The following is a 25,458-nucleotide window of genomic DNA, read 5'->3' on the forward strand; positions in this document are numbered from 1 at the left end:
GAAAAATGACCAGGGAAAAGTTTGAAGAACAACCCAACCTAAACCAAAAGAACACTAACACTCACCTTTTTAAAGAATGACCAATATCTCCAGCAGTAGGTAAATCCAAGGTAGGAAATCGGCAGGATCTTCCAAATGTATTTTTTGTTAGTTCTTGAACTGGGAACGGCTGGAGTTTCAGTGAAACCAGAGTGGAAATTGACGTAGCCTAGTGTCCCAATTCCAGCAGTCGTTGCGCGTGGTTAAAATTATTAGATGTCGCGTTATAAATTAAACCAAATAACTAAGAGAATAGCACGTGTAACAATTTAGCTGTAATCGTCTTTACGGTTACGGACTCTTTCTTCAATCAGAATTCCAGTTTTTGTCACAAGCCCTCCCATTCACTTGCAGTATACCGGTTTTAAGAGTCGTGTGTGTTTCTGTTGCAGTTTGAGCAATGGTCGGCTTCCGCACCTGAAATATTGGATTAGTGATGTTTTCAGAGCTGCGAGGTCAAACCCCGCCTCTGGAGCACTGTATTTACTGCAACCGTCTGTACTGTGCTGTACTCTACTGAGACACGTTTACATAGGAAGCAATCCCAACTGCCTGCGAGCGAAGGGAGGAGTTTCACGGTAGTTTTCACCGTCAATCAAGCAGGTAATACCCAGTAGGCAACACTGGTTCAGAATATGTTAGTTTAACGTGTTTTTAATAGGTCTTGTTCTGGTCGCAAACTGGTTGAAAATAAATACAAAATGTAATGTGACTTTTTTTCTGACCAACATATGACCTACTGGTCATAATTTTTACCACTATATTATGTGCTATATTATTCACTGGTCATAGTTAAGACCTCATCATGACCTGGTAACAGTTTATTACGTACTGTAAAAAGTATTGCAGAGGACAAAGTTTGATATTGAAAACATTGATAATTACATTTCTATTTGTTATCATAGGCATCAATTCAAGTTTAAATCTGCAACATATTCTTACATTTAGATATAGATAAAGCAATGGCAAAAACAAATCTACATCCCCATTCTGCATGCAGTAATTGTTTCATAATTCACCCAAAGACATTACATGCCTAGAGAGACTGGGACAGAATATATATCATCAAATAAAATCGAAATGTTTCTGTCACATGCGCTGAATACAACATGTGTAGACCTTACTGTGAAATGCTTACTTACTTACAAGCCCTTAACCAACAATGCAGTTTTAAGAAAATATTTACTAAATACAGTCAAGTAATATCACAATAAAATAACAATAACGAGACTATATAAAGCCAATTGTTTTGTTGTATTAATTCGAATGGTGTGATTGAGTAGATCCTCATCCTGGACCTCAGAGCACAGAAGGCGATCTGGAGCATAGTGGACGTCTTGAAGAGTGGTGTGATGGGTCAGATCTGCAGTGAAGCGAATCAGCGCATTACAACTTCATCAATTTGAGATTGTAAAATAACTAGAAAATGACATTCCTGACAACTTTGGACTTAGCTGGCTAAAAGTATTTCCATGGTACTAGTTAAAGAAGTTTGTGGCAGTTATAGCTTAGAGATGTCTTCAAAAAAGAGCAACTTGATCATATACATACTTTGTATTCTCCTCCACCAACAAATCAACCAATCAATGACACTTACAGTAAGCAATACGTAAACAACTGGCATAATGTGGGCATGCAGGACATGACAGAACAGTAACGCACAATCAAATATTTGTAACAGATTCTACTAAAAATGTCTCACTGTTCATGTCAATGGTCGCAACCCCACATTAACTTACCAACTTCAATGGAATGGAGGAATGGTAGGTAGCAACGGCATGTTTTGTCCTCTGTGCCTTTATATTGAAGTGGGACATTAATTAATTTATCATCAATCTGAAACAAGAAAGAGGATATCAAAATTAGCCTAGTTGGATAATGATCATTTTTATGTTTAAAATAAAATATAGATACCATAAAATATTATATTTTTCACAAGTTGTCTTTCATATCATTGCGCCAACAAACATTGTTAGAAAGGGGTGTAATTGTCAAATCTCTTTCTGTTCTCTGTAACTGTGCATGTGTGTGTGTGAGTTTTAGTGAGCGACAGGGAGAATGAATAAGAGAGAAATGGGAGAAAATGTACATGACCCACCAGGGGAGGTGTCTGTTGAATCAGGACAGAAGAAAAAAAAATGTTTCCCTTTACAAACGTATATTAGAATAGGAATAGAATAGGTCACTAATAACTGAGAGGGTGTCCAAGAACTGCTGTAGAGGCCATGCATCAGGTCATTGACATGTTTTAGGAACTGTAAAGATGGAGATGGATCATGATTAGCCATTACCTAAAGTTTTCACGTAGTCTAGCAAGTACATTGACTATGTTGCCCCTCAGCAATCTGGCAGACAGACAGAGACAGGCAGACAGATAGAAAGAGAGCCTATGTTTTGCTGTCTATTTACATTACTTTGTCAGCAGGTTGAACAACTTCTGTACTTCTTCCCTTTGTTTCATCCTTCCATCCACGATAGAAGATTCCTGCAACAAAAGAGAATCATGAATGAAAAAAGGCAGTTGAGAGGTGTGAAGTTAGAATGAGTGTTGAGGGGGAGCAGGCATAGTATCTGAAAATGTATCGTATTGTCAAATACAAAATACACAAAAATACAAGAGACCCTGATGAATCAAGAAAATCTTCACATCCAAATTGGGGTACACACACACACACACACACACAAAAAATCAAAAACCATCCCTCTCTCTCACACACACACAATGTTGACATAACAATGTTTTCTAAAGTTATTGTGATCATCTCTCTTTCTTCCTACCTCTCCCACACACACACACACACACACACACACACACACACACACACACACACACAGATAGAATACACACATTTACGGTCATTAACTAAACCTATAGGTTAGTTAGGATCACTACTTTATTTAAAAAATTTGAAATGTCAGAATAATAGGAGAGAGAATGATTTATTTCAGCTTTTATTTCTTTCATCACATTCCCAGTGGGTCAGAAGTTTACATACACTCAATTAGTATTTGTTAGCATTGCCTTTACATTGTTTAACTTGGTTCAAACGTTTCGGGTAGCCTTCCACAAGCTTCCCACAATAAGTTGGGTGAATTTTGGCCCATTCCTCCTGACAGAGCTGATATAACTGAGTCAGGTTTGTAAGCCTCCTTGCTCGCACACGCTTTTTCAGTTCTGCCAACAAATGTTCTATATGATTGAGGTCAGGGCTTTGTGATGGCCACTCCAATACATTGACTTTGTTGTCCTTAAGTCACTTTGCCACAACTTTGGAAGTATGCTTGGGGTCATTTGCGACCAAGCTTTAACTTTCTGACTGATGTCTTGAGATGTTGCTTCAATATATCCACATAATTTTACTTCCTCATGATGCCATCTATTCTGTGAAGTGCACTAGTCCCTCCTGCAGCAAAGCACCCCCACAACATGATGCTGCTCTTTGGTGTTCTTTGGCTTGCTAGCCTGACCCTTTCCCTCCAAACATAACGATGGTCATTATGGCCAAACAGTTCTATTTTTGTTTCATCAGACCAGAGGACATTTCTCCAACAAGTACGATCTTTGTCCCCATGTGCAGTTGCAAACTGTAGTCTGGCTTTTTTATGGCGGTTTTGGAGCAGTGGCTTCTTCCTTTCTGAGCAGCCTTTCAGGTTATGTCGATATATAGGACTCGTTTTACTGTGGATATAGATACTTTTGTACCTGTTTCCTCCAGCTTCTTCACAAGGTCCTTTTCTGGTATTGCACCAAAGTACGTTCATCTCTAGGAGACAGAACGTGTCTCCTTCCTGAGCGGTATGACGGCTGTGTGGTCCCATGGTGTTTATACTTGCGTACTATTGTTTGTACAGATGAATGTGGTACCTTCAGGTGTTTGGAAATTGCTCCCATAGATGAACCAGGATTGTGGGGGTCTAAAACCTTTTTTTCTGAGGTCGAGTTTTAATGACTCCAACCTAAGTGTATGTAAACTTCTGATTTCAACTGTATATATATGTTTTTCCTTTCGTGAATTAACTCACACTTTTCCCCCCTTACTAGCCCTGACTTTGTTGATAGCTACTTTATTGAGGAAAAATGTGACTGTGATATGGTGTTGTCCCACCTAGCTATCGTAAGATGAATGGATAAGAGTGTCTGCTAAATGACTCAAATGTAGTGCCGAGTCTCAAACGGAATAGGCCTGAGCACACCGTGTTCATTGGGTACCATATGCCTTGAGACCCTTACCCACTTTGGTGCACTCTGCCAGCTGTTGTTTGCCAACTGTGCTAAACTGAGTCATGCAAACCCTGCTGAAAAAAAACACTCACATTTTAATCATTATAATGGTTCTAGTGTCTTACATCCACTGGGTGCATGGCCCACAAACACTATGCACATGTTTTATGTAGGCTGGTGTCTATTAATTGGTGTCATGAAAAATATGTCTTAATCTGGTTGTGATCTGGTTATAAGGCGTCTCGACCAAATTCTAACCAGAAAAATATGTCTTCATTACATTGTATGCCCACTGGGATATGCCTTTACTAATGTGGTTTCAAATCGGTTACCATACTGGTTTCAGGTGTGGAAAATAGTCATATGCATTTTTATATTATTTATACAGGCTGATAGCCTACTGCGTATAAGTTACTCACAGCCTACGGACGCCAGCAATGTGGCAACTATTAGGCCTACAACACTGCTTGATGATTATGAAGAACTGAAATCAGTTCAACAATGTGATATAGGACTCCTGTTACCCAAACACCATCTGCCCAATCCTGTTATATAAAGGAAGCAATGGAATACAATTAAAGCATTTTTTTTGAGTGCAAGTATTGTGCATTCTATTATTGTATTATATTATTTTGTATAGGTTACTTTGCCACACTTCTGTATTTTACTAGTAGCCTTTAACAGTGCTTGTTCACACTATGCAGATGTGTCTGTGTCACGTCCTGACCTTAGTTCCTTTTTTATGTCTCTATTTTAGTTTGGTCAGGGTGTGAGTTGGGGTGGGCATTCTACGTTTTTGTTCTATGTGTTATAGTTCTATGTTTGGCCGGCCTGGTATGGTTCCCAATCAGATGCTGCTGTCAATCGTTGTCTCTGATTGAGAACCATACTTAGGCAGCTTGTTTTCCCACTATGGTTTGTGGGTAGTTGTTTTCTGTGTCTGTGTTTTCACCATACAGAACTGTTTCCATTTTCATTGTTTCACTTTGGTTATTTTGTATTCAGTGTTCAGTTATATTTCATTAAAATGGACACTTACCACGCTGCATTTTGGCCCGATCTTTCATACTCCTCATCAGATGAAGAAGATCGTTACAGTCTGTCTGTGTGTCTCTATTTTGTGTGTGAGAGGGCATGTGTGCACGTCTGTTAGAAGTTCCTCTGTGTTGATGCCATTCTCATTTCCTTCATGGAAATAGAAAATGTAACTCCTTAACCCATAGCGCTTGGAGAAAGAGAGGTTAAACAAGGTCACATCCATCCCAGAGACAAACCGTGAGGTCATTTAAAGCTCTCGTAATTAAAATCAAATACAACTTTTACGCTTCATTCTTTGAATTGTTGACCAAACACGAGTACTACATGATTGTCACTCAGAAACACAATTTGGCTGTGGCTTTATTATGTCATGACACAGGAAAAATACATTTAGGCACTCTTTTTATAAATGGCCACAGACTTACAAAGTTAATCTAACCACAGCTTCCCACCATCTGTTTCTTCTTAATTCCCAGATTCGGAAGCTCTTTGAATGGCTTCCATATACTGCTTAACAGTTTGTTTTAGGGTGCAATTAATTTTTGTTGATAGAAGTGAACAAGAAGTGTTATGAGTGTTATCAGCTACCTGAATTTGGGACAGTTTAAAGAGATGCAATGTCATTTTTGCTGCTTTGGGCTCCGGTTCTATTAATCCACTTTAATGCAGTGAAGATCCCACTCTAGATACAATTGGTTGTACAATCCAATATGGGCTAATTATTTTCAGATGGGCCAAAGGTCTCACAAGCTCGTGCTTGATAGACATTGTCTTTCAAACAAAGCTGTCCAATGGCAAAGAGTGGTCAAGGAAATCGGACGTGGCGATCAATTGATTTGTTTTGGCTGTGCGATTAAAGGGGGCCACAGTGTATCTGAGTGGCCCAGGCTTTCCCCAGGAAATACTTGTGAGCCATAGATGAGATATCTTGTCCCTCAGCCAACATTTCCCTGGGGGACACATAGTGCTTCCTCTCAGACCAGGGAACAAGTTTAGCAGTGTGTTAATCGTTTTAAGCGATGTGAGCTAAGAGCCCACGCCACTGAGCCCTTATCTACAATCACCAATTCAAAACCATGCAAAGGACACTGGCCTTTTACATCGTGGGAGTGGACGTTACTCCCTCACTGGGTGGGAGGAATTCTTCAAAGGGATGATCACTATCAATGCTTTCATTTGATACAATACACCTGAAGAAGTCCATAGGAAAACAGAGTTAGAAATACAGTTGGTGCATTTCAACAACAAACACGGAAGTGCATTCACACTAGAAACATGTTTGATTTGACAATAACTTGATACCAGTCACTCAATAGGCTAGGAATGTTTCTGTGCTTACAGGAAAAGATGAACAAAAAAGTGTTTTTGGTATCAGTGGGGTGCATTGCATACATACTGAGCCTATTTTCTTTTTGACGCTCTCTTCCCAACGTTGGACATTCTCACCTTGGGCGTAAGCTAGTCCTTGATTTGAAGCGATGCTACTGAATATCTATACATAAAGATGGCTCAACTTCTTTCAAAGTTTAGAAGCAACTTCCAAAAGTAGTTTTTTGACCTTGTGGACAGCTTGCATATCAGCAGTTGAATCTACAGATTTGGGACGCATCAGCATCGCTCTGTAACACTGAGTCTGCCTGAATATTACTGTATAGTTGCAGCGTGCATTGATGGGTCATTGTCCGATTTATACCTAACGTAAATGACTCCCGGGAATCAACGGCCTCTCATTTCCAGCTCTGGGTCATTGGCATTGCAGACAGTCAGGCATGTGCACATATAGAGGCCTACCTGTGCAGAGCACCTTTGCTCCATTGCACTCCCATTAACAGCACCGTTACTCTTATCCAGGTGGGATAGGGCAGTGTGCAGAGCCATGGCGATTGTGTCGTCTGTTGGGGCAGTATGCAAATTGTAGTGGGTCTAGGGTGTCAGGTAAGGTCGAGGTGATATGATCCTTAACTAGCTTCTAACAGACTGGGATAGGGAGAGATTGAATATGTCAGTAAACCAGCTGGTCTGCACATGCTCTGAGGATGTGACTTGGAATGCCGTCTGGTCCGGGCAGGCTTGCGAGGGTTAACATACTTGAATGTTTTACTCACGTGGGCCACAGAGATCGGGTCGTCATGAGCGGCTGGGCTCCACGTGTTGTTTTTCTTGAAGGAGAACAAGTGTTTTAGCTTGTCCGGGAGCGAGGCATCAGTGTTCGCGACATGGCTGGCTTTCCCTTTACAATCCATGATTATGTGGAGTCCCTGCCACATGCGTCTCGTGTCTGAGCCATTGAATTGCGACTCCACTTTGTCCCTGTACTGATGTTTTGCCTCTTTGATTGCCTTATGGAGGTCATAGCTGGTCTGTTTGTACATGTCCATATTCCCAGTCACCTTGCTGTGGTTAAATTCAGTTTTTGCGCAAATGCTGCCATCTATCCACAGTTTTTGGTTTGCATAAGTTCTAATCGTCACGGGAGGAACAACATCTTCTATGCACTTCCTGATAAACCCAGTCACCGAGTATGTGTATACATTGATACTATTCTCAGAGGTGACCCGGGAACATTTCCCAGTCCACGTGATCAAAACAGTCTTGAAGCATAGATTCCTATTGGTCAGACCAACATTGAACAGTCCTTACCACGGTTGCTTCATGCATAAGTATCTGCCTATAGGCGGGGAGGAGCAGATGGAGGTGTGGCCTGATTTGCTGAAGTGAGGGCCTTATAGCCATCCCGGAAGGGAGAGTAACAATGCGTGGTCTCTATGTGTAGCACAGTAGATGTGTTGATAGAATTTCAGGAGCCTTTTCATTAGATCTATGCCATATTTCATAACAATGAGGATAGGCATTAAACTGCCTTGAAAGCAGCCAATTTTATTTGCATTTACATACTTTTCAAGTTTGTTAAGCTCCAAATGAGTGAGTTTTTCTACCCACACACACAACCCACCCATGCAAAGTATAGCTTTCCGAATTAGAGACCAAACAGTTATTGACTGCAAATTCAACAGCAAACCAAGCCACTGATAGTCAACACTACCCTGTTTTGGCTGGGTTGTGAATAGCATTTTAATAGAAAATAAATTACTTAGACTTTGCCAGCTCTGCAAGGAGACACTGACTGTACAGTACATAGTAAATGGCCCGCTGAGAATTTCTGCCTCTGCTAGCCCTGACTTCTCACCTTGAGAAAATCCCCCAGTCAACAGCTAGTGATTTGCTGAACACAGTGCCTTGCCCAGAGGCTCAAATGACAAACCCATCTCCTCTGGCACCCACCAACCCAAGCCATTTTCCCACAATTCCCAACACTGTAGATAAAAGCAATAAGCTGTATTCAATCATTTGGAGTTATTAGGAAAATGACATCTGACACCTCTCAGATCCAAATGCTATGTTTTCATTCACTTAGTTTGAACTGTTGATGTTTCTCTCACAGCTAGCCATTTAGGTTAGCATGACCCAATGTGCCTAACAAACATATTGACCAATCCCCTTGGTGGAGAGAAATCAGCTCATGTTTATTTTTGGATTAGTTGGGCTGGTCACCATGTGGCTAAATGCTGTTTCACCCCAAATACAGCCATTTGATGGACAGCTGGGATATTTTCAGCATCACTGTCTGGCTTTTCAATCCCATACTTGTTTCTATTATTGGTAATGGGTAGACTTTGTTTGGAAAAGGGGACAACCGCTAGCGTTAAAAAACAGGGCCACGTTATTGGGCTTGCTCTTTTCAGAACTGTTAAAACGTACATGAAAAGACGTAAAACAGGCTGTTGATGCTGTGGCATATAAACCAGATGTTGTGGCCTACTAAACCTATTGACTGGAGAATGCATTTTGCTTTTCAAATGATATTACTTGACTCTCCTATCTACTGTACATGTGATTATAGGTACAAAGTATAACAGCTACAATAAAATATACATCTCCATAAGTTACTGTCAGGTTTTAGGAAAATAGCCATCACATTAAGGTGCACTCCTTCTCCAACCTCTGCCTAGTTAGCAAACACAGAAGTGCCCCTTTGTGGGATTGCCGGTACTCACAGAAAATGCAGATGCTGCAAATGAGACATGTACTGTACTAATGTGTGTACAGTACATCTGTGTGTGAGGGTGTGTCTGTATCAACCCGGTTAACCAGCTCTGCCCATTCACCAAGGAACCATCCAGAGACCATTGGCTGTTTGTAATCATGATTGACATAGACCAAACTAATTCATGACAGGACTCCGAACGTATTCTCCAAAACGCCCTTCTTATTCACAATGTACCCACCAATGTCAAAACCAAAGCATCAGAACATGTTATTTCCTCTAAAACACTATGGGTAGTGCCATTATTGAATTACCACTAACTAGCAGCTACATGCAATGTGAATACCCCTAGTTACATAAGAGAGAGATTAGAGATGGTTCATTACCACAATCGAGGCCATGGGAGGTAATGCGGCTATTGACTGGGAAACTGCTAGGCCTATATTTATAGAGGAATTATAATCTGGTAATGATGATGGTTTTGAAACAAAACCACGTGTCAGCTTTCTCATAGAAAATAATAATAGATACATTTTTTTGGGGGGGGCGGGGAATTGTGCGTTCTATTCACTGGTTTTGTCCCTGGAACACATTGATACATCAACTAACATAATTTGGATGTATGAATTAGAGGTCGACCGATTAATCGGAATGGCCGATTTTATTAGGGCCGATTTCAAGTTTTCATAACATTCGGTAATCGGCATTTTTGGACACCGATCATGGCCGATTACATTGCATTCCACGAGGAGACTAGCATTAAACGTATCTTATGAAAACAATCAATCTTAACATTTCCTTCTCAGGAGAGGGATCTTTCGGTCCCTTCTGTCCAGGCCCACATTCGTCGTTGCCACCGGACCTGGCATCGGGCCAGGAAGGTCCTCCTTAGAGTTTCTGACCGGTATCAGATCCAGGCGAATCGTCGCCGTATTCCTGCTCCCGCTTATACCATCGGAGATAAGGTGTGGTTGGCTACACGGGATCTTCCTCTACGGACTGAGTCGAGGAAACTGTCACCAAAGTTCATTGGTCCGTTCGTGGTGGAGAGAATCATTAACCCTGTTGTGGTCCGACTCAAATTGCCGGCAACGCTTCGAGTACACCCCACCTTTCATGTCTCCTGCCTCAAGCCGGTTCACCTCAGTCCTCTGTTACCCCCTCCTCCTCGTCCTCCTCCTCCTCGGCTGATCGGAGGTGGTACTGTCTACACGGTGCGCCGCATCATGGACTCCAGACGGCGGGGTCGAGGGTTCCAGTATTTAGTGGATTGACGATGACCTGCTTCGTGACTTTTACCGCCTCCACGCTGGCGTTCCGGGTAGTCCGCCCGGTGGCGTTCGTCGGAGGGGGGGGTACTGTCACGAATCCCGTTTCCTGAGTCTGTTTTTTGCCTATGTTCTGTCCTGGAGTGTTTTTTCCGGCGTCCTGGAACGCACCCTGTCTGGTTGCCGGGCAATGTAGCCAGTTGGGGTTTCTGATTACCCGCACCTGTATCCCATCAGCTATCTGCACACCTGGTCCTGATCATCATCTCTCCTCTTCATAAGCCCGGACCTGACATCCATTCCCTGCCGGATCGTTAGCCATGAACATTACTCACCCGGATCATTTACCCCATTCCCGCCTGGTCGTCGGAGGATTCCGCTTCCCCATTGGATCCACCTATTTACTCCCATCAACTCACCACCGCTGCCCGCTACGCCACCTGGATATATCTACCCATTCACTTGTAAATAAATACTCACCTTCTTCCTACTCTCCTTGTCCTGGTCTGCTTCTGGGTTCGATTTTGAAGAAACGTGACATGTCCTGCGTTTGAGTATAATCAATGCGGGGGCTTGTTAATTTATCATTGAATCAATCGTTGCACGAATGTACCTAACCATAAACATCAATGCCTTTCTTAAAATCAATACACAGAAGTAAATATTTGTTAAACCTGCATATTTCATTGAAAGAAATCCAGGTTAGCAGGCAATATTAAACTAGGGAAATTGTGTCACTTCTTTTGCGTTCATTACACGCAGATTCAGGGTATATGCAACAGTTTGGGCCGCCTGGCTCGTTGCGAACTAATTTGCCAGAATTTTACGTAATTATGACATAACATTGAAGGTTGTGCAATGTAACAGGAATATTTAGACTTAAGGATGCCACCCGTTAGATAAAATACGGAACGGTTCCGTATTTCACTGAAAGAATAAACGTTTTGTTTTCAAACTTATAGTTTCTGGATACCATATTAATGACCTAAGGCTCATATTTCTTAATTATGTTATAATTAAGTCTATGATTTGATATTTGATAGAGCAGTCTGACTGAGCGGTGGTAGGCAGCAGCAGGCTCATAAGCATTCATTCAAATTGCACTTTCGTGCATTTGCCAGCAGCTCTTCGCTGTGCTTCAAGCATTGCGCTGTTTATGACTTCAAGCCTATCAACTCCCAGATTAGGCTGGTTTAACCTATGTGAAATGGCTAGCTAGTTAGCTGGGCGTGCGCTAATAGCATTTCAATCGGTGACGTCACTCACTCTTAGACCTTGAAGTATAGCTTCCGTCCCTCTCCTCGCCCCAGGAACACATAGACAACAGTCACCCTCGGCCCTTGAGGGCCGCGGCTTTTGTGGAGCGATGGGTAACGATGCTTCAAATGTGACTGTTGTCGATGTGTTCCTGGGGCGAGGAGAGGGACGGAAACTATTCTTTCAAACTGCACTTTCGTGCGTTTTGCCAGCAGCTCTTCGCAAGCACAGCGCTGTTTATGACTTCAAGCCTATCAGCCTAATGGCTGGTGTAACCGATGTGAAATGGCTAGCTAGTTAGCGGGGTGCACGCTAATAGCGTTTCAAACGTCACTCGCTCTGAGACTTGGAGTAGTTATTCCCCTTGCCCTGCAAGGGCCGCGGCTTTTGTGGAGCGATGGGTAACGCTGCTTCGAGGGTGGCTGTTGTCGATGTGTCCCTGGTTCGAGCCCAGGTAGGGGCGAGGAGAGGGACGGAAGCTATACTGTTACACCGGCAATAGTATAGTGCCTATAAGAACATCCAATAGTCAAAGGTATATGAAATACAAATGGTATAGAGATAAATAGTCTATAACCTAAACTACAACCTAAAACTTCCTACCAGGGAATATTGAAGACTTATGTTAAAAGAAAGCACCAGCTTTCATATATTCTCATGTTCTGAGCAAGGAACTTAAACGTTAGCTTTTTTACATGGCACATATTGCACTTTTAGTTTCTTCTCCAGCACTTTGTTTTTGCATTATTTAAACCAAACTGAACCTGTTTCATTATTTATTTGAGGCTAAATTGATTTTATTGATTTATTATATTAAGTTAAAATAAAAGTGTTCATTCAGTCTTGTTGTAATTGTCATTATTACAAATAAATACATTTAAAAAATCGGCCGATTAATCAGTATCAGCTTTTTTTGGTCCTCCAATAATCTGTATCGGCGTTGAAAAATCATAATCGGTCGACCTCTAGTATGAATGTATCATATCATGCACAGGACAAGTAGTCCAAGTGTGTTGAGGATCTTGAAGAGGCACTCAAACTTTTGTCTAATTTGAGCCAGTAGTTTTGAAAGGGCGGGCTCATGAGCCGAAACGAGTCCTGTTGTTTGTGTACTATGTTATCCAATTGTGTACCATGTCATCCATTTCATGTGATATACGAATTAGTTGTGCTTAAGATCCCGTAGTGTATCTTTAATAAGCAAGAACAAGGTAGGCATAGATATTACTTAACATAGTGGAATGTATATCAGTTCAACATGCATCACCATGAATTTGCATGTAGCATGACAGCAGTATGAAATCAAAGAAATGAGTACAAAGAAACTGCTGGTGCAGGTGAAGTATCTTGATAACAAGTGTTAGGTCATCAGGGACAACTGCGAACAGTGTAGACATACAGTAGCTATATGCATTTACTTGAATCATTCATCTCCAACATCTTTATCTGCCTTTTTAGAAAAAGCACAGGTTCACATTATTCGCCTACTCTCTCACCGTTGAGTCGACTTGCACCGCTGCCGTTAGCTGTTAACTGCTGCAGGGAGGGGAGTAAAGGGGATGACGTGAGCAATAAAAATGGGCAATTGACCATGTTAACTTTGGCTCGCAGCCAAGGGGTGACTGTGATATATTTTGCTGCTGTGTTTGCTGTATCCGTGGCAGCCCGGGCTCCGGCACTAGTCGTGGAAGTGATGCCGTCTCCTCAGTACTGTCTGAAACGAATGGCCTCCGCCATCATGGATAAGAGACATTTATTATTCTTTCCACTGAGACGTCTTCAGAAATCGGGGGGCGGTTTCTCATTCCCATTCATGTTGCTTTGTATGGACAAAAGCTCCTGGAATTCCACAGGATTTGTTTAATCCTCAGATTTCTGCTCTTGAACCAGGAAAGGGTGTTCGATTGTCCAAGGGAAAAGCTGTTGTCTTAATTCCAAGCCATACGTTTGTTTACCTAGAAATCATGTCGGTCGCTAGTAAGTCCATCACTATTTGCAGGCCATTAACCAATGAGAAATTAATATACAGTGGGGTCTGAAATTATTGACACCCTTGATAAAAATGAGCAAAAATGACTGTATAAAATAAATAATTCAAACATTGAGCTATAATGTATGATCAAAAAAAATGTGTATGTTATATTATGTTATACTAATACAATTGCTCAGAGAAAGAGATTTTGTTAACAAGTAATAAAAACAAATCTCAGCCTTTTTCAAAACTATTTGGAGAACACATTGGGAGGGATCTTAGACCATTTCTCCGTACAGAAACCTTCCAGATCCTTGATTTCCTTCGTCTGTGCTTATGGACTGCCCTCTTCAATTCAAACCACACATTTTCAATGGAGACTAAGATTTTTTGGGTCAATTTTGATGTGTGCTTGGGGCTAAGGTCTTGCCAAAGCCATTTTTTTTTCATCCATATGTTTTGTTTTTCCTTACCGACTAAGCTTCCTCTTCTTCCTACTTCCGCTCCTACCAGTTTTGGATTTGTTTTCTCTTTTATTCCCCCTCCCTCCCTCATCTATCTTTGTGTTTATTTTGTTTGTAGTAAGCTAATCATTAATGATGGGGGACTGAAGCTTTGATACGTGTCATCCTGTCGATCACTGTTTGACCCCATGACATCTCTCCCAAAAAAAACGACTACTATGATTGGTCAAAAACGTATTGACAGTCAAATATAGGTCTGCCTTTTATGACATTTTGAGTTATACCACCCGTGAAGCCTATTCCCTCTCACCCTTTCACCCCACCTCATTAGTAACCCTATACCAACCCATTGACCTCGGGATATTTTCTTCACTTGTATTTTTGAGCGTCACGTTGGGCTTAGCACCCGCTACGAGATAGACCACCCGCTGTGTCAATTTACAAGCACCGGGCCGAAGTCTATAGTACAGTAAATTTACAGTACACTATATTATCTACATATCGGCAGTATTGTTAATAAGAATAATAATAACAATAATAATGTAGACTATATACTGAAGAAAGGACCTGTTTCCCAGGCAGATTAGGCCTGCTCCTGTACCAAAAATCTCTCAATGGAGATTCTCTTTTTGTTAAAGTACAACTTATGCTTTCTCTGGGCCAGGGAACCCAACCCATAGAGTATGAAAACACATGGTCACCACACAATCCCAATGGTTGGATATCAATTATTTAAGAACATGTGTGGAGGTCAAATATCACTGACTATTTATCCCAAATCCAACGTTATATGTTCGAGATCATTGTCTGTATAGTTAGGAAAAGGGTATAAAATATTCCCAGTCAAACCCAAATATGTCCCTTGGTCGTCTGATGAAACAAATTCTCAGACAGAAACAGGTGCCTATGAGAGCAAATGTAAAGCGTTCGCTTTCAAAACACCTCCCTCTAGCTGTGCTTGTGATACCTTGCAGTTTAGCCTATACAATATCCTACCAGTAGCCTGGAATCCACACTGATATTGCTGTGTTTCAGGCTAGCTCTTTCCATGAGACATTGAAATGCTAGAGGAAACCATTTTGGAGATAAGTCTCACCCTTTTTGAGCCTGTCTGTGTGTCCGACTCTGCCTCAAACATTGGCTTTTGTTGCTGTGTGTGCAGAAGGATTCTCTGGGGACTGAGGCACTTTTCCATGACACAAACCGTCTAGCTGCAGTAGCAACAGCACCAAATGTCAGTAGCTTCGCAAGACATTTACAGTGCTATATACATTCAAATGGCAGGGTAACATGATATGAAACACATTTGAAGTACAGCAACACCAAGAAAAACACCTTTGTCATGTTTATGTAGTAGTTATGAAGTTACAAAAACCAACAAGAATTATGATTGTTGTGTATGCTTGTCCTGCATTCTACAATCACAGGCAATCACATGATTGAAAGGCAAAAGTGCTCTCGTCTTATCTGCAATGCCCCAGAGAACATGTGTAATAGTCCCTAGATGTCTATCGGTCGGGTGTTTGTTAGATTTTACAGTACACCCAGAAACGTGGCGGTTTTGACAATGAAATAGTTATTTTTGAACTTCCCTTGCCTTGCCAAGAGTTGCTGAATATCTTCTCAGCTACAGTACTCCTAGAGCACAGTGTGTACAGTGATTGGGAAGGGCTCGTCTAGGACCTGCTCGTGCAGCAGACCAATACGTTCCTTGGACGTCTTGGTCTACCAACCAAAGCCCCTCGATTTACTCAGCCCACCTCCCACTGTGCCATCCCGCGCCAAATAATACACTCCTGGGGGAAACTGGTGGAGATTAAAGACTGAATGACCCCCCCCCCCCCCAACCCCACCACCAGCCAATAATATTTCCTTTCCGAGTTTTGATACTGTGCACAATCAAAGTTCAAAGAGAGTCCAGGCCGTTCTTGATAAACAGGCTGGATATAGCGTAACGGTCTTGGCAATGCTGACGTGCTGGGATGCTGGGTGTACACCGAGCGCGAAGGAGACTGATGGAGAGAAAATCAATAAGACAGCTAAAGGCGGGGTTCATGTGTTCCAGTGCATTCCGAAGAGTGCAAAACAGAGGAATGCATGCAGCCACTGGGCCCAAATCGTTATGGAGCAATAGGGAGTGGGTTTGCAGCGTCTGTCTAGTATTCAAATTCATAAAGCTTTATTGTCCATCCGATTTACATGATGGACCTTTTGTCTTTGGCATGTGGCTCATAAAACACAACACATTCCAAAGTTCTCTCTTTGTGGTAGCTGATGTGCATTGTTCCTTTCATCTTAAGAAATGAAGTACGGCTGAAATAATTCATCTGTTATTCATCCAGGTGTTCATCCAGTATTTATGTTCTGACTATATTCTCAGCTGTTCAGTAGATTTTATAGCCAAATGTAAGGAGAGAACAAGGACCAAAAACAGTCTCCGAAAGCTGGCGCTTGCTGAGGCCCCATTTTTCATATCCACCAGTGACAAGACAGTAAATTTACACCACATGGTCTCTGACCTACCACACACTGTTCTTGTGATGATGGGCAGCTAAAGCAAAAGCTGTCTTTTACATATGGGGTGTTCTTTTTTTCCAGTACATCGCCATATCATGTGTGCTATACTTTCCTTGCTTTCATGGAGTGCTTGATAGGCAATGGAGAAAAAAAGTAAAAAAAATAATGACTCCACATGGTAATTATTATTCATGAAACTGAAAGAATCTCACTTTGAATTTGATTGAAGTTGTTTGTGAAATTTTGTAGATAAGAAGGATTTTTTTTAAGTACCTGGAAAAATATGTCACAGTGAATGTGTAATTTTTATCACTGAGTTTGAATCGGTGTTGGTATACATCCAGTGATAGCTATATGTACTAGAAACAACTTAAGCGAAAAAATGCAACTATGTAATATTTTGTATTTATGTAGTATACTTTCCAAAGTGCTCAACACGCTTTCCAACATAAAAGTGGCGGGAAGACTCACCACACTTCTAAGTCACTTCCAGTGTTGGGGAAAGTTACTTTTTAAAGTAACTCGTTGCAACGTTACTTCCATTGAATGTTAGTTGTTACTGTGGAAAGTAACTTGTTACATTACTTTTGCATTACCAAAAACAGAAATCCCTCTGAAGATGCCTTGTGCGTGTTGCTCATTCTTATGCCCGATAGAGGGTGCACATTATCCTTTGAATGGCTCGCATAGCCTAATCTATAACTCAAGTGATATTAACTCAAGTAATGACAGATGCAATAGCTTGGATTTTTACTTTACCTTCTATAACTGTGTTTTAATGTTTGATTTGTTTCATTAAATCATTCAGTAAGGACTTTAAATTATGGCAATCATCTGTTTTTATCACCAGTATAAACTGCTAACAGCTGGGAACTGCTAGATAACTTGTAAGCACGTCAGCAACTTGGGGAGTATAGACCCCCAAGAAATCAACTACCCTAGTGGCGAAAGTAAGAACTGCAGTTGAAGCTTAGTATGCACAGTTAGTTTTTTACAATCGCTTACAAACTAAAAGTTGTACTTCAAATCAAATGTTATTAGTCACATGCGCCGAATACAGCAGGTGTAAACGTAACAGTGACATGCTTACTTATGAGCCCCTATCCAAAAAATATGGATTAGAATAAGAAATAAAAGCAACAAGTAATTAAAGAGCAGCAGTAAATTTACAATAGTGAAACTATATACAGGGGGGTACCGATACAGAGTCAATGTGTGGGGGCACCGGTTAGTTGAAGTAATATCTATATGTAGGTAGAGTTATTAAAGTGACTATGTATAGATGATAACAACAGAGATTAGCAGCGGCGTAAAAGGGGGAGGGCAATGCAAATAGTCTGGGTAGATATTTGATTAGGTGTTCAGGAGTCTTATGGCTTGGGGTTAGAAGCTGTTTAGAAGCCTCTTGGACCTAGACTTGGCACCCTGTTACCGCTTGCCGTGCGGTAGCAGAAAGAATAGTCTATGACTAGGGTGGCTGGAGTCTTTGACACTTTTTAGGGCCTTCCTCTGACCAGGTACAGAGGTCCTGGATGGCAGGAAGCTTGGCCCCAGTGATGTACTGGGTCGTTCGCACTACCCTCTGTAGTGCCTTGCGGTAGAAGGCCGAGTAGTTGCCAAACCAAGCAGTTATGCAACCAGTCAGGATTTTAAAAATAATTTTTACATTTTATTTGACCTTTTATTTAACTAGTCAAGTCAGTTAAGAACAAATTCTTATTTTAAATGACAGCCTAGGAACAGTGGGTTAACTGCCTCGATGGTGCAGCTGTAGAACCTTTTGAGGATCTGGGGACCCATGCTAAATCTTTTCAGTCTCCTGAGGGGGAATAGGTTTTGTCGTACCCTCTTCCCGACAGTCTTGGTGTGCTTGGACCATGTTAGTTTGTTGGTGATGTGGACACCAAGGAACTTGAAGCTCTCAACCTGCTCCACTGCAGCCCCGTCGATGAGAATGGGGGCATGCTCGGTCCTCTTTTTCCTGTAGTCCACAATCATCTCCTTTGTCTTGATCACGTTGATGGAGAGGTTGTTGTCCTGGCACCACACGACTAGGTCTCTGACCTCCTCCCTATAGGATGTCTGTCATGTCGTTGTTAGTGATCAGGTCTACCACTGTTGTGTCATCGTCAAACTTAATGATGGTGTTGGAGTCGTGCCTGGCCATGCAGTCATGAGTGAACAAGGAGTACAGGAGGGGACTGCGCATGCACCCTTGAGGGGCCCCTGTGTTGAGGATCAGTGTGGCGGATGTGTTGTTACCTACCCTTACCACCTGGGGGTGGCCCCTCAGGAAGTCCAGGATCCAGTTGCAGAGGGAGGTGTTTAGTCCCAGGGTCCTTAGCTTATTGATGATCTTTGAGGGCACTATGGTGTTGAACGCTGAGCTGTAGTCAATGAATAGCATTCATTCATTTTCCAGGTGGGAAAGGGCAGTGTGGAGTGCAATAGAGATTGCATCATCTCTGGATCTGTTGGGGCGGTACGCAAATTGGAGTGGGTCTAGGGTTTCTGGGATAATGGTGCTGATGTGAGCCATGACCAGCCTTTCGAAGCACTTCATGGCTACAGACGTCAGTGCTACGGGTCGGTAGTCATTTAGGCAGGTTACCTTAGTGTTCTTGGACACAGGCACCATGGTGGTCTGCTTAAAAATGTTGATATTACAGTACTTGAGGCACACTCAGTGAAACCATAAACTCATGTGCCTAATCTTCAGACCAAGTCTGCAAAACTGCAAGCACATTATCTGCTTTACACTGAGTTTGCAATTTGCTAAACACAGTTCTCTACATTCAACACATCATTCAAAACTAACAGGTCTTGTGTTTCGTTTGGAAAACACTCCCATTCAAAATGCCACACTCCTTTACCGATTACCTACACCCAGTGCTCACGTGTGAAAACACTTATAGCTCATTTCTTCACTTAGTAATCAGAGCTTGAGCACTACAAATTGGCTTTCTTGGTTTGGACAACTATCCTGTCATTGGTACTGTATTCCAGTGTATTGTGCTACATGTTGACTGCTCTATGTCTATTCATACTGATATACAATAATGTTTTGTCTTGTCTGTTTCAGAGAGTTATGGAACTAGATGCTGCTGCACAGCATCATGATTTTCCCTATGTTGATGAGGTCAGCTTTAAACTAGCCAAAACAAATCGCAGGGGAAGAAACCTCATAGGACACCGCGCCATCGTCAATGTCCCTGGACAGTGTGGTGGCAACATATTTTTTTTTTATTTCACCTTTATTTAACCAAGTAGGCTAGTTGAGAACAAGTTCTCATTTACAACTGCGACCTGGCCAAGATAAAGCAAAGCAGTGCGACACAAACAACAACACAGAGTTACCCATAGAATAAACAAACACAGTCAATAACACAATATAAAAAGTCTATATACAGTGTTTGCAAATGAGGTAAGATAAAGGGAGGAAAGGCAATAAATAGGCCATTAGCGGCAAAATAATTACAATTTAGCAATTAAACACTGGAGTGATAGATGTGCAGAAGATGAATGTGCAAGTAGAGATACTGGGGTGCAAAGGAGCAAAAACAATAATTAAATAACAGTATGGGGATGAGGTAGTTGGATGGGCTATGTACAGGTGCAGTGATCTGTGAGCTGCTCTGATAGCTGGTGCTTAAAGTTAGTGACGGAGATATGAGTCTCCAGCTTCAATGATTTTTGCAATTTGTTCCAGTCATTGGCAGCAGTAAACTAGAAGAAAAGGCGGCCAAAGAAGGAATTGTCTTTGGGGCGTGACCAGTGAAATATACCTCCTGGAGCGCTTGCTATGGGTGGCTGCTGCCATGGTTACCAATGAGCTGAGATAAGACAGGGCTTTACCTAGCAATGACTTATAGATGTGCTGGAGACAGTGGGTTTGGCGACGAATATGAAGCGAGGGCCAGCCAACAAGAGTAAACAGGTCGCAGTGGTGGGTAGTATATGGGGCTTTGGTGACAAAACAGATGGCACTGTGATAGACTGCATCCAATTTGCTGAGTAGTGTTGGAGGCTATTTTGTAAATGACATCGCCGAAGTCAAGGATCGGCAGGATAGTCAGTTTTACGAGGTTTGTTTGGTAGCATGAGTGAAGGATGCTTTGTTGCGAAATAGGAAGCCTGATTCTAGATTTAATTTTGGATTGGAGATGCTTAATGTGAGTCTGGAAGGAGAGTTTACAGTCTAACCAGAGACCTAGGTATTTGTAGTTGTCCACATATTCTAAGTCAGAACCTTCCAGAGTAGTGATGCTGGACGGGCGGGAAGTTGTGGGCAGCGATCGGTTGAATAGCATGCATTTAGTTTTACCTGCATTTAAGAGCAGTTGAAGGCCACGGAAGGAGAGTTGTATGACATTGAAGCTCATCTGGAGGTTAGTTAACAGTGTCCAAAGGAGTGCCAGAAGTATACAGAATGGTGTCGTCTGCGTAGAGGTGGATCAGAGAATCACCAGCAGCAAGAGCGACATCATTGATGTATACAGAAAAAAGAGTCAGCCCAAGAATTGAACCCTGTTGCACCCCCATAGAGACTGCCAGAGGTCCGGACAACAGGCCCTCCGATTTGACACACTGAACTCTGTCTGAGAAGTAGTTGGTGAACCAGGCGAGGCAATCATTTGAGAAACCAAGGCTGTTGAGTCTGCCGATTAGAATGTGTTGATTGACAGAGTCAAAAGCCTTGGCCAGATTGATGAATACAGCTGCACAGTATTGTCTCTTATCGATGGCGGTTATGATATCATTTAGGTCCTTGAGCGTGGCTGAGGTGCACCCATGACCAGCTCGGAAACCAGATTGCATTGTGGAGAAGGTAGGGTGGTGTCATGACTGTCCTGATCGGGTCAGGTTACAGGAGACCACAACCCTACACATTATCTCCCAACCCGAACAGAGGAGGAGAGATCTAGGGGTCTGAAGATGTGGGGGTTTTATGACCCCTCACGCCCCTGGTAAATCTTAGGCCACACAACATTCCTGTATCCCCTCTATATGGAGAACCAGACTCAGAACATTAAACATGCAACAAAGGGACTTTGGAACAATGGTTTCCGTCAGCCACAATGGTGGTCATGACAATAGATGGAAAATGAAAATGTATGTCATTTTTGTTTTGTTATTAAAGGTTAATAGATGACGTTATTACGAAAACATTGTAACGTTAAGAGTTTTCCTAGTATATGTTTGATGTTTATACATTGTACGTTGTGTGGAAAATGTCCAAATGAAAGAGAATGTTTTGGTAAAGATGAAATGTGAAGTTGTCTAAAATTGGATTTGAGTAAAATCTAGACCTTGCCCTTAACTTGGTACGCCCAGAGAATTGCCCTAAAGGCAGTTACGCCCACTTCTGACCCTAGGGTATAAAACCTGTGAGTTAAAGAATTAACAGATCAGACTAAGTGACCCAAGCTGCAGCCGAGGTCTAATAAAGTCAACAAACCCAAAACGCAACACAAGTTTGAAGACAAATAAATATTTTTCTACTCAAGCTACGGATGAGTAGCTGTTTCTAAGCGGGTGAATTCAAGTCAAACCACCTAGCCTCCACTCCTCATCGAATCGTGGTATCTACACTGTTTCATTCCTACGCTCGCTGTGAGTTCTGAGCTACAGAGCTGTCTGTCCTCAGAATAGCCCTTCCAGAGCAAGGGCGAGGGAACAGACTCCTAAGCCAAAAGGACACTGACATCGTGAGGACAACCAGAGAGTTGCGCCGGAGAAATGCGTCATTGAGCAGCCTGAACGGTCTGAGCGGAGAATCCACAGAGACCTTCCCCACGTAATTACATCATTATATTCTGACCCATAAGAGCGGCAGTTTGGGGCAAGGCTAGGGTTAGAATAAGCATAGCTGCCAAATTCACCAAAATGTATATTTCTCTAGTGTACTTTCTCTTTTTCTCTCTCTTTTAAAGAGAAGCTAAAAATTTTGGAGCACAGACCTGGATAGTAAGACAGAACTCTGCAGTCTATCTCTGCAGTAGATTGCAACTCCGCCCGCTTTGGCAATTCTCTCTTGTCGGAAAATGTTTTAGTTAGGGATGGAAATTTCAGGGTTTTTGTTTGCCTTCCTAAGCCATGATTCAGACACTGTTAGGACATCCGGGTTGGTAGAGTGTGCTAAAGCAGTGAATAAAACAAACTTAGGAGGAGGAGGCTTCTAATGTTAACATGCATGAAACCAAGGCTTTTACGGTTACAGAAATCAATATACTAGGGTATGGTAGGATGCGAATACGGTGGAGGTAAACCTAGGCATTGAGTGACGATGAGAGAGTTATTGTCTCTAGAGACACCATTTAAACCAGGTGAAGTCACCGCATGTGTAAGAGGTGGAACAAAAGGGTTAGCTAAGGCATATTGAGCAGGGCTGGAGGCTCTACAGTGAAATATGACAATAATCACTAACCAAAACAGCAATGGACATTTCATATTGACATTAGGGAGAGGCATGCGTAGCCGAGTGATCATAGGGTCCAGTGAGTAGCTAGGCGGGCTGGAGACACGGCGGGCCGGGGCTAGCAGGCTAGCAGAAGGGCTTTAGAGGGACGTCGCGACGGAAGAAGTCTGTTGTAGCCCCATCGTGCGGCTACGTTGGCAGATCAGTCGTGACGGATCAGCAGGGCTCAGTGTAGTAAAAGGGTCCAGGCCAATTGACAAAATAGATATAGTACCCAAAGAAATTGGCTGATGGACCTCTTCAGCTAACAGTCCGATATGCTCTAGACAGCTAGCGGGCCACAGCTAGCAGAACGGCATTCAGGGCACATCGCGATGGAGGAGCCTGTTGATAAACCGCCTCGAGCAGATTACGTCGGTAGTCCAGTCGTAAAGTATCGGCGGGGCTCCATATCGGCAGTAAAAGGGGTCCAGGCCAATTTGCAAAATAGGTATTGTAGCCCAAGGAGTGGCTGATGGACCTCTTCAGCTAGCATAGGCTAGCTCCAGGCTAATTGGTGCTTGCTTCGAGACAGAGACGTTAGCCAGGAGTAGCCACTCAGATAGCAGCTAGCTACCTGCGATGATCCAGGTGAAAAGGTTTGCAGGAGTTATCCGGGCTAAAGGTTAGCTGATGACCGCTAGCAGTGGCTAGCTGACTACTAGCTCGTTAGCTGGCTAGCCTCTGTTGGGGGTTCCGGTTCTAAAGTAAAGAAAACAGTAGATCCATACCACATTGGGTGAAACAGGTTGCAGGAGAGTATGTTGAAGTTGAGGTTAAGAAAAAATATTTTTTAAATATATGCGAAGAAAAAATATATAAAAAGATATATACTCAGGACACGACAAGACGAAGACGAAGACAAAGTCGCCTTACTGCTAATCCATCTACGCCATCTTGGATTTATCACAATGTGTGCAGCCATTAGTCAGAACGGTGTCCTTCATCATGCCACTCTACGTCCTTACAATTCTGCCCACATTATCACCTTTCTTGACACCCTGCATAATATCCTCATTCCCAATGACCAGAGGAATGGGCCAGAGCAGTCCAAACGCAAGTTTTGATGCTCAACCTGACAACATATTCTCCATTTCTAAACCCAATAGAAGAGTTATTTTCGGCGTGCCGTTGGAAAGTACACGATCGCCAACCCCACCAACGCATACCCCTTCTCCAGGCGATGGAGGAGGCCTGTGTTGACATAGACGAGTGGGCATGCCAGGGCAGGATACGCCACTCCAGACTCCCCCCCCCCCCCCCTGTTTAGCCAAAGAGAACATCGCTTGTGATGTTGAGGAGACAGGATGCATGCACCCTAATTGTTTTTATCTTTACAGTAACAAGCTTATTTGTTTATTTTCCACTGTATTTGTCCTGTCTGTTACTGTTCATCCTGAAATCTGGATGAAAATACAATGTTTTGAGAAAGAAATACATTTTATTTTCACCCCCTTGCATTTCTGTTTATAGTGTAAATATATATTGAATATGCATACATACTGTATATATTTGTGCACACACATGTACGTGCGAGTGCTATGATAAACTGCCGTAGACTCCACTGCACACTGAACATGCAAAAGACACAAGATAGTAGTAGTCTTTTACATTTGTCACATCCGTGTGTAGTTGACGTGTATAAGAGCTAATCATGTGATGGTTTGTGTGTAGAGTTTTGATGCAAAAACACCATTTTGAAAAGAGTTAAAATAGTTTTGAATTAACTGTTTGGTTTTGCAAGCGATGTGTGACGTTTTGCATGTTGTGCGTGTATTTTGGGGTTTTGTGTGTAGAGTCTAGAGAAAAGGAGCCCTAGTTTCATAAATCATGTGTAAGCAATTGTCAAAAACTGTAAATAGAATAATACTTGTTCGTGCAGAAACAGGAAGAAACAGAAACTGCGGCGAACGTACAGTGAGGGACTTTTATTTTTTATTTGCGCCAACAAAAAAAAGAAATTAATTTTGTAAAAATAACGACTTGCTTATTTGAAAAAGTAATTAAGTAACTGATAACCTAAATTAAAAAACGTACCCGCTAAGTTTCTCGTTATCACAAAAAAAGTAATCTGAGTACTCCCAACAATGGTCACATCCTGTTCACGAATACCCTATATTATTTTGAGTGGGATAACTGAAAGACGCAGCGACAGAGAGGAGTGAGTAGGAGACTGGCT

At 42.2% G+C, this 25,458-nt stretch overlaps 2 protein-coding genes across 2 annotated transcripts in view; both read right to left on the reverse strand.

Moving 5' to 3' along the window:
- Positions 1–599, reverse strand: part of LOC110531744 (ubiquitin carboxyl-terminal hydrolase 53) — a 64,899-nt gene extending 64,300 nt beyond the window's left edge. The window contains exon 1 of the mRNA XM_036987590.2: positions 66–599. The gene's annotated coding sequence lies outside the window, so the exon portion shown is untranslated. The remainder of the gene's footprint in view (positions 1–65) is intronic.
- Positions 600–845: 246 nt separating this feature from the next.
- Positions 846–7,894, reverse strand: LOC149980861 (uncharacterized). Its single transcript, XM_090183829.1, has 4 exons — positions 7,405–7,894; positions 2,454–2,524; positions 1,779–1,875; positions 846–1,402 (listed from the first exon to the last, which is right to left on the reverse strand). The coding sequence occupies exons 1-3, from the start codon at positions 7,675–7,677 to the stop codon at positions 1,860–1,862; spliced, it is 360 nt and encodes a 119-aa protein (XP_090039955.1). The 5' UTR covers positions 7,678–7,894; the 3' UTR covers positions 846–1,402; positions 1,779–1,859.
- Positions 7,895–25,458: the final 17,564 nt, after the last annotated feature.

This window comes from Oncorhynchus mykiss, chromosome 9, assembly GCF_057628025.1.
Source record: "Oncorhynchus mykiss isolate SJ-2025 chromosome 9, ASM5762802v1, whole genome shotgun sequence".
In the NCBI taxonomy this organism is placed as follows: Eukaryota; Metazoa; Chordata; class Actinopteri; order Salmoniformes; family Salmonidae; genus Oncorhynchus; species Oncorhynchus mykiss.

Bases quoted from the DNA above. Each gene is read 5' to 3' on its own strand.
- LOC149980861 (XM_090183829.1), bottom strand. From the start codon at position 7,677: ATGGACATGTACAAACAGACCAGCTATGACCTCCATAAGGCAATCAAA. The intron at 2,525-7,404 runs GTGAGTAAAACA...CTTTTGTTGCAG, and splicing joins ACCCGATCTCTGTGGCCCAC to GAATCTTCTATCGTGGATGG.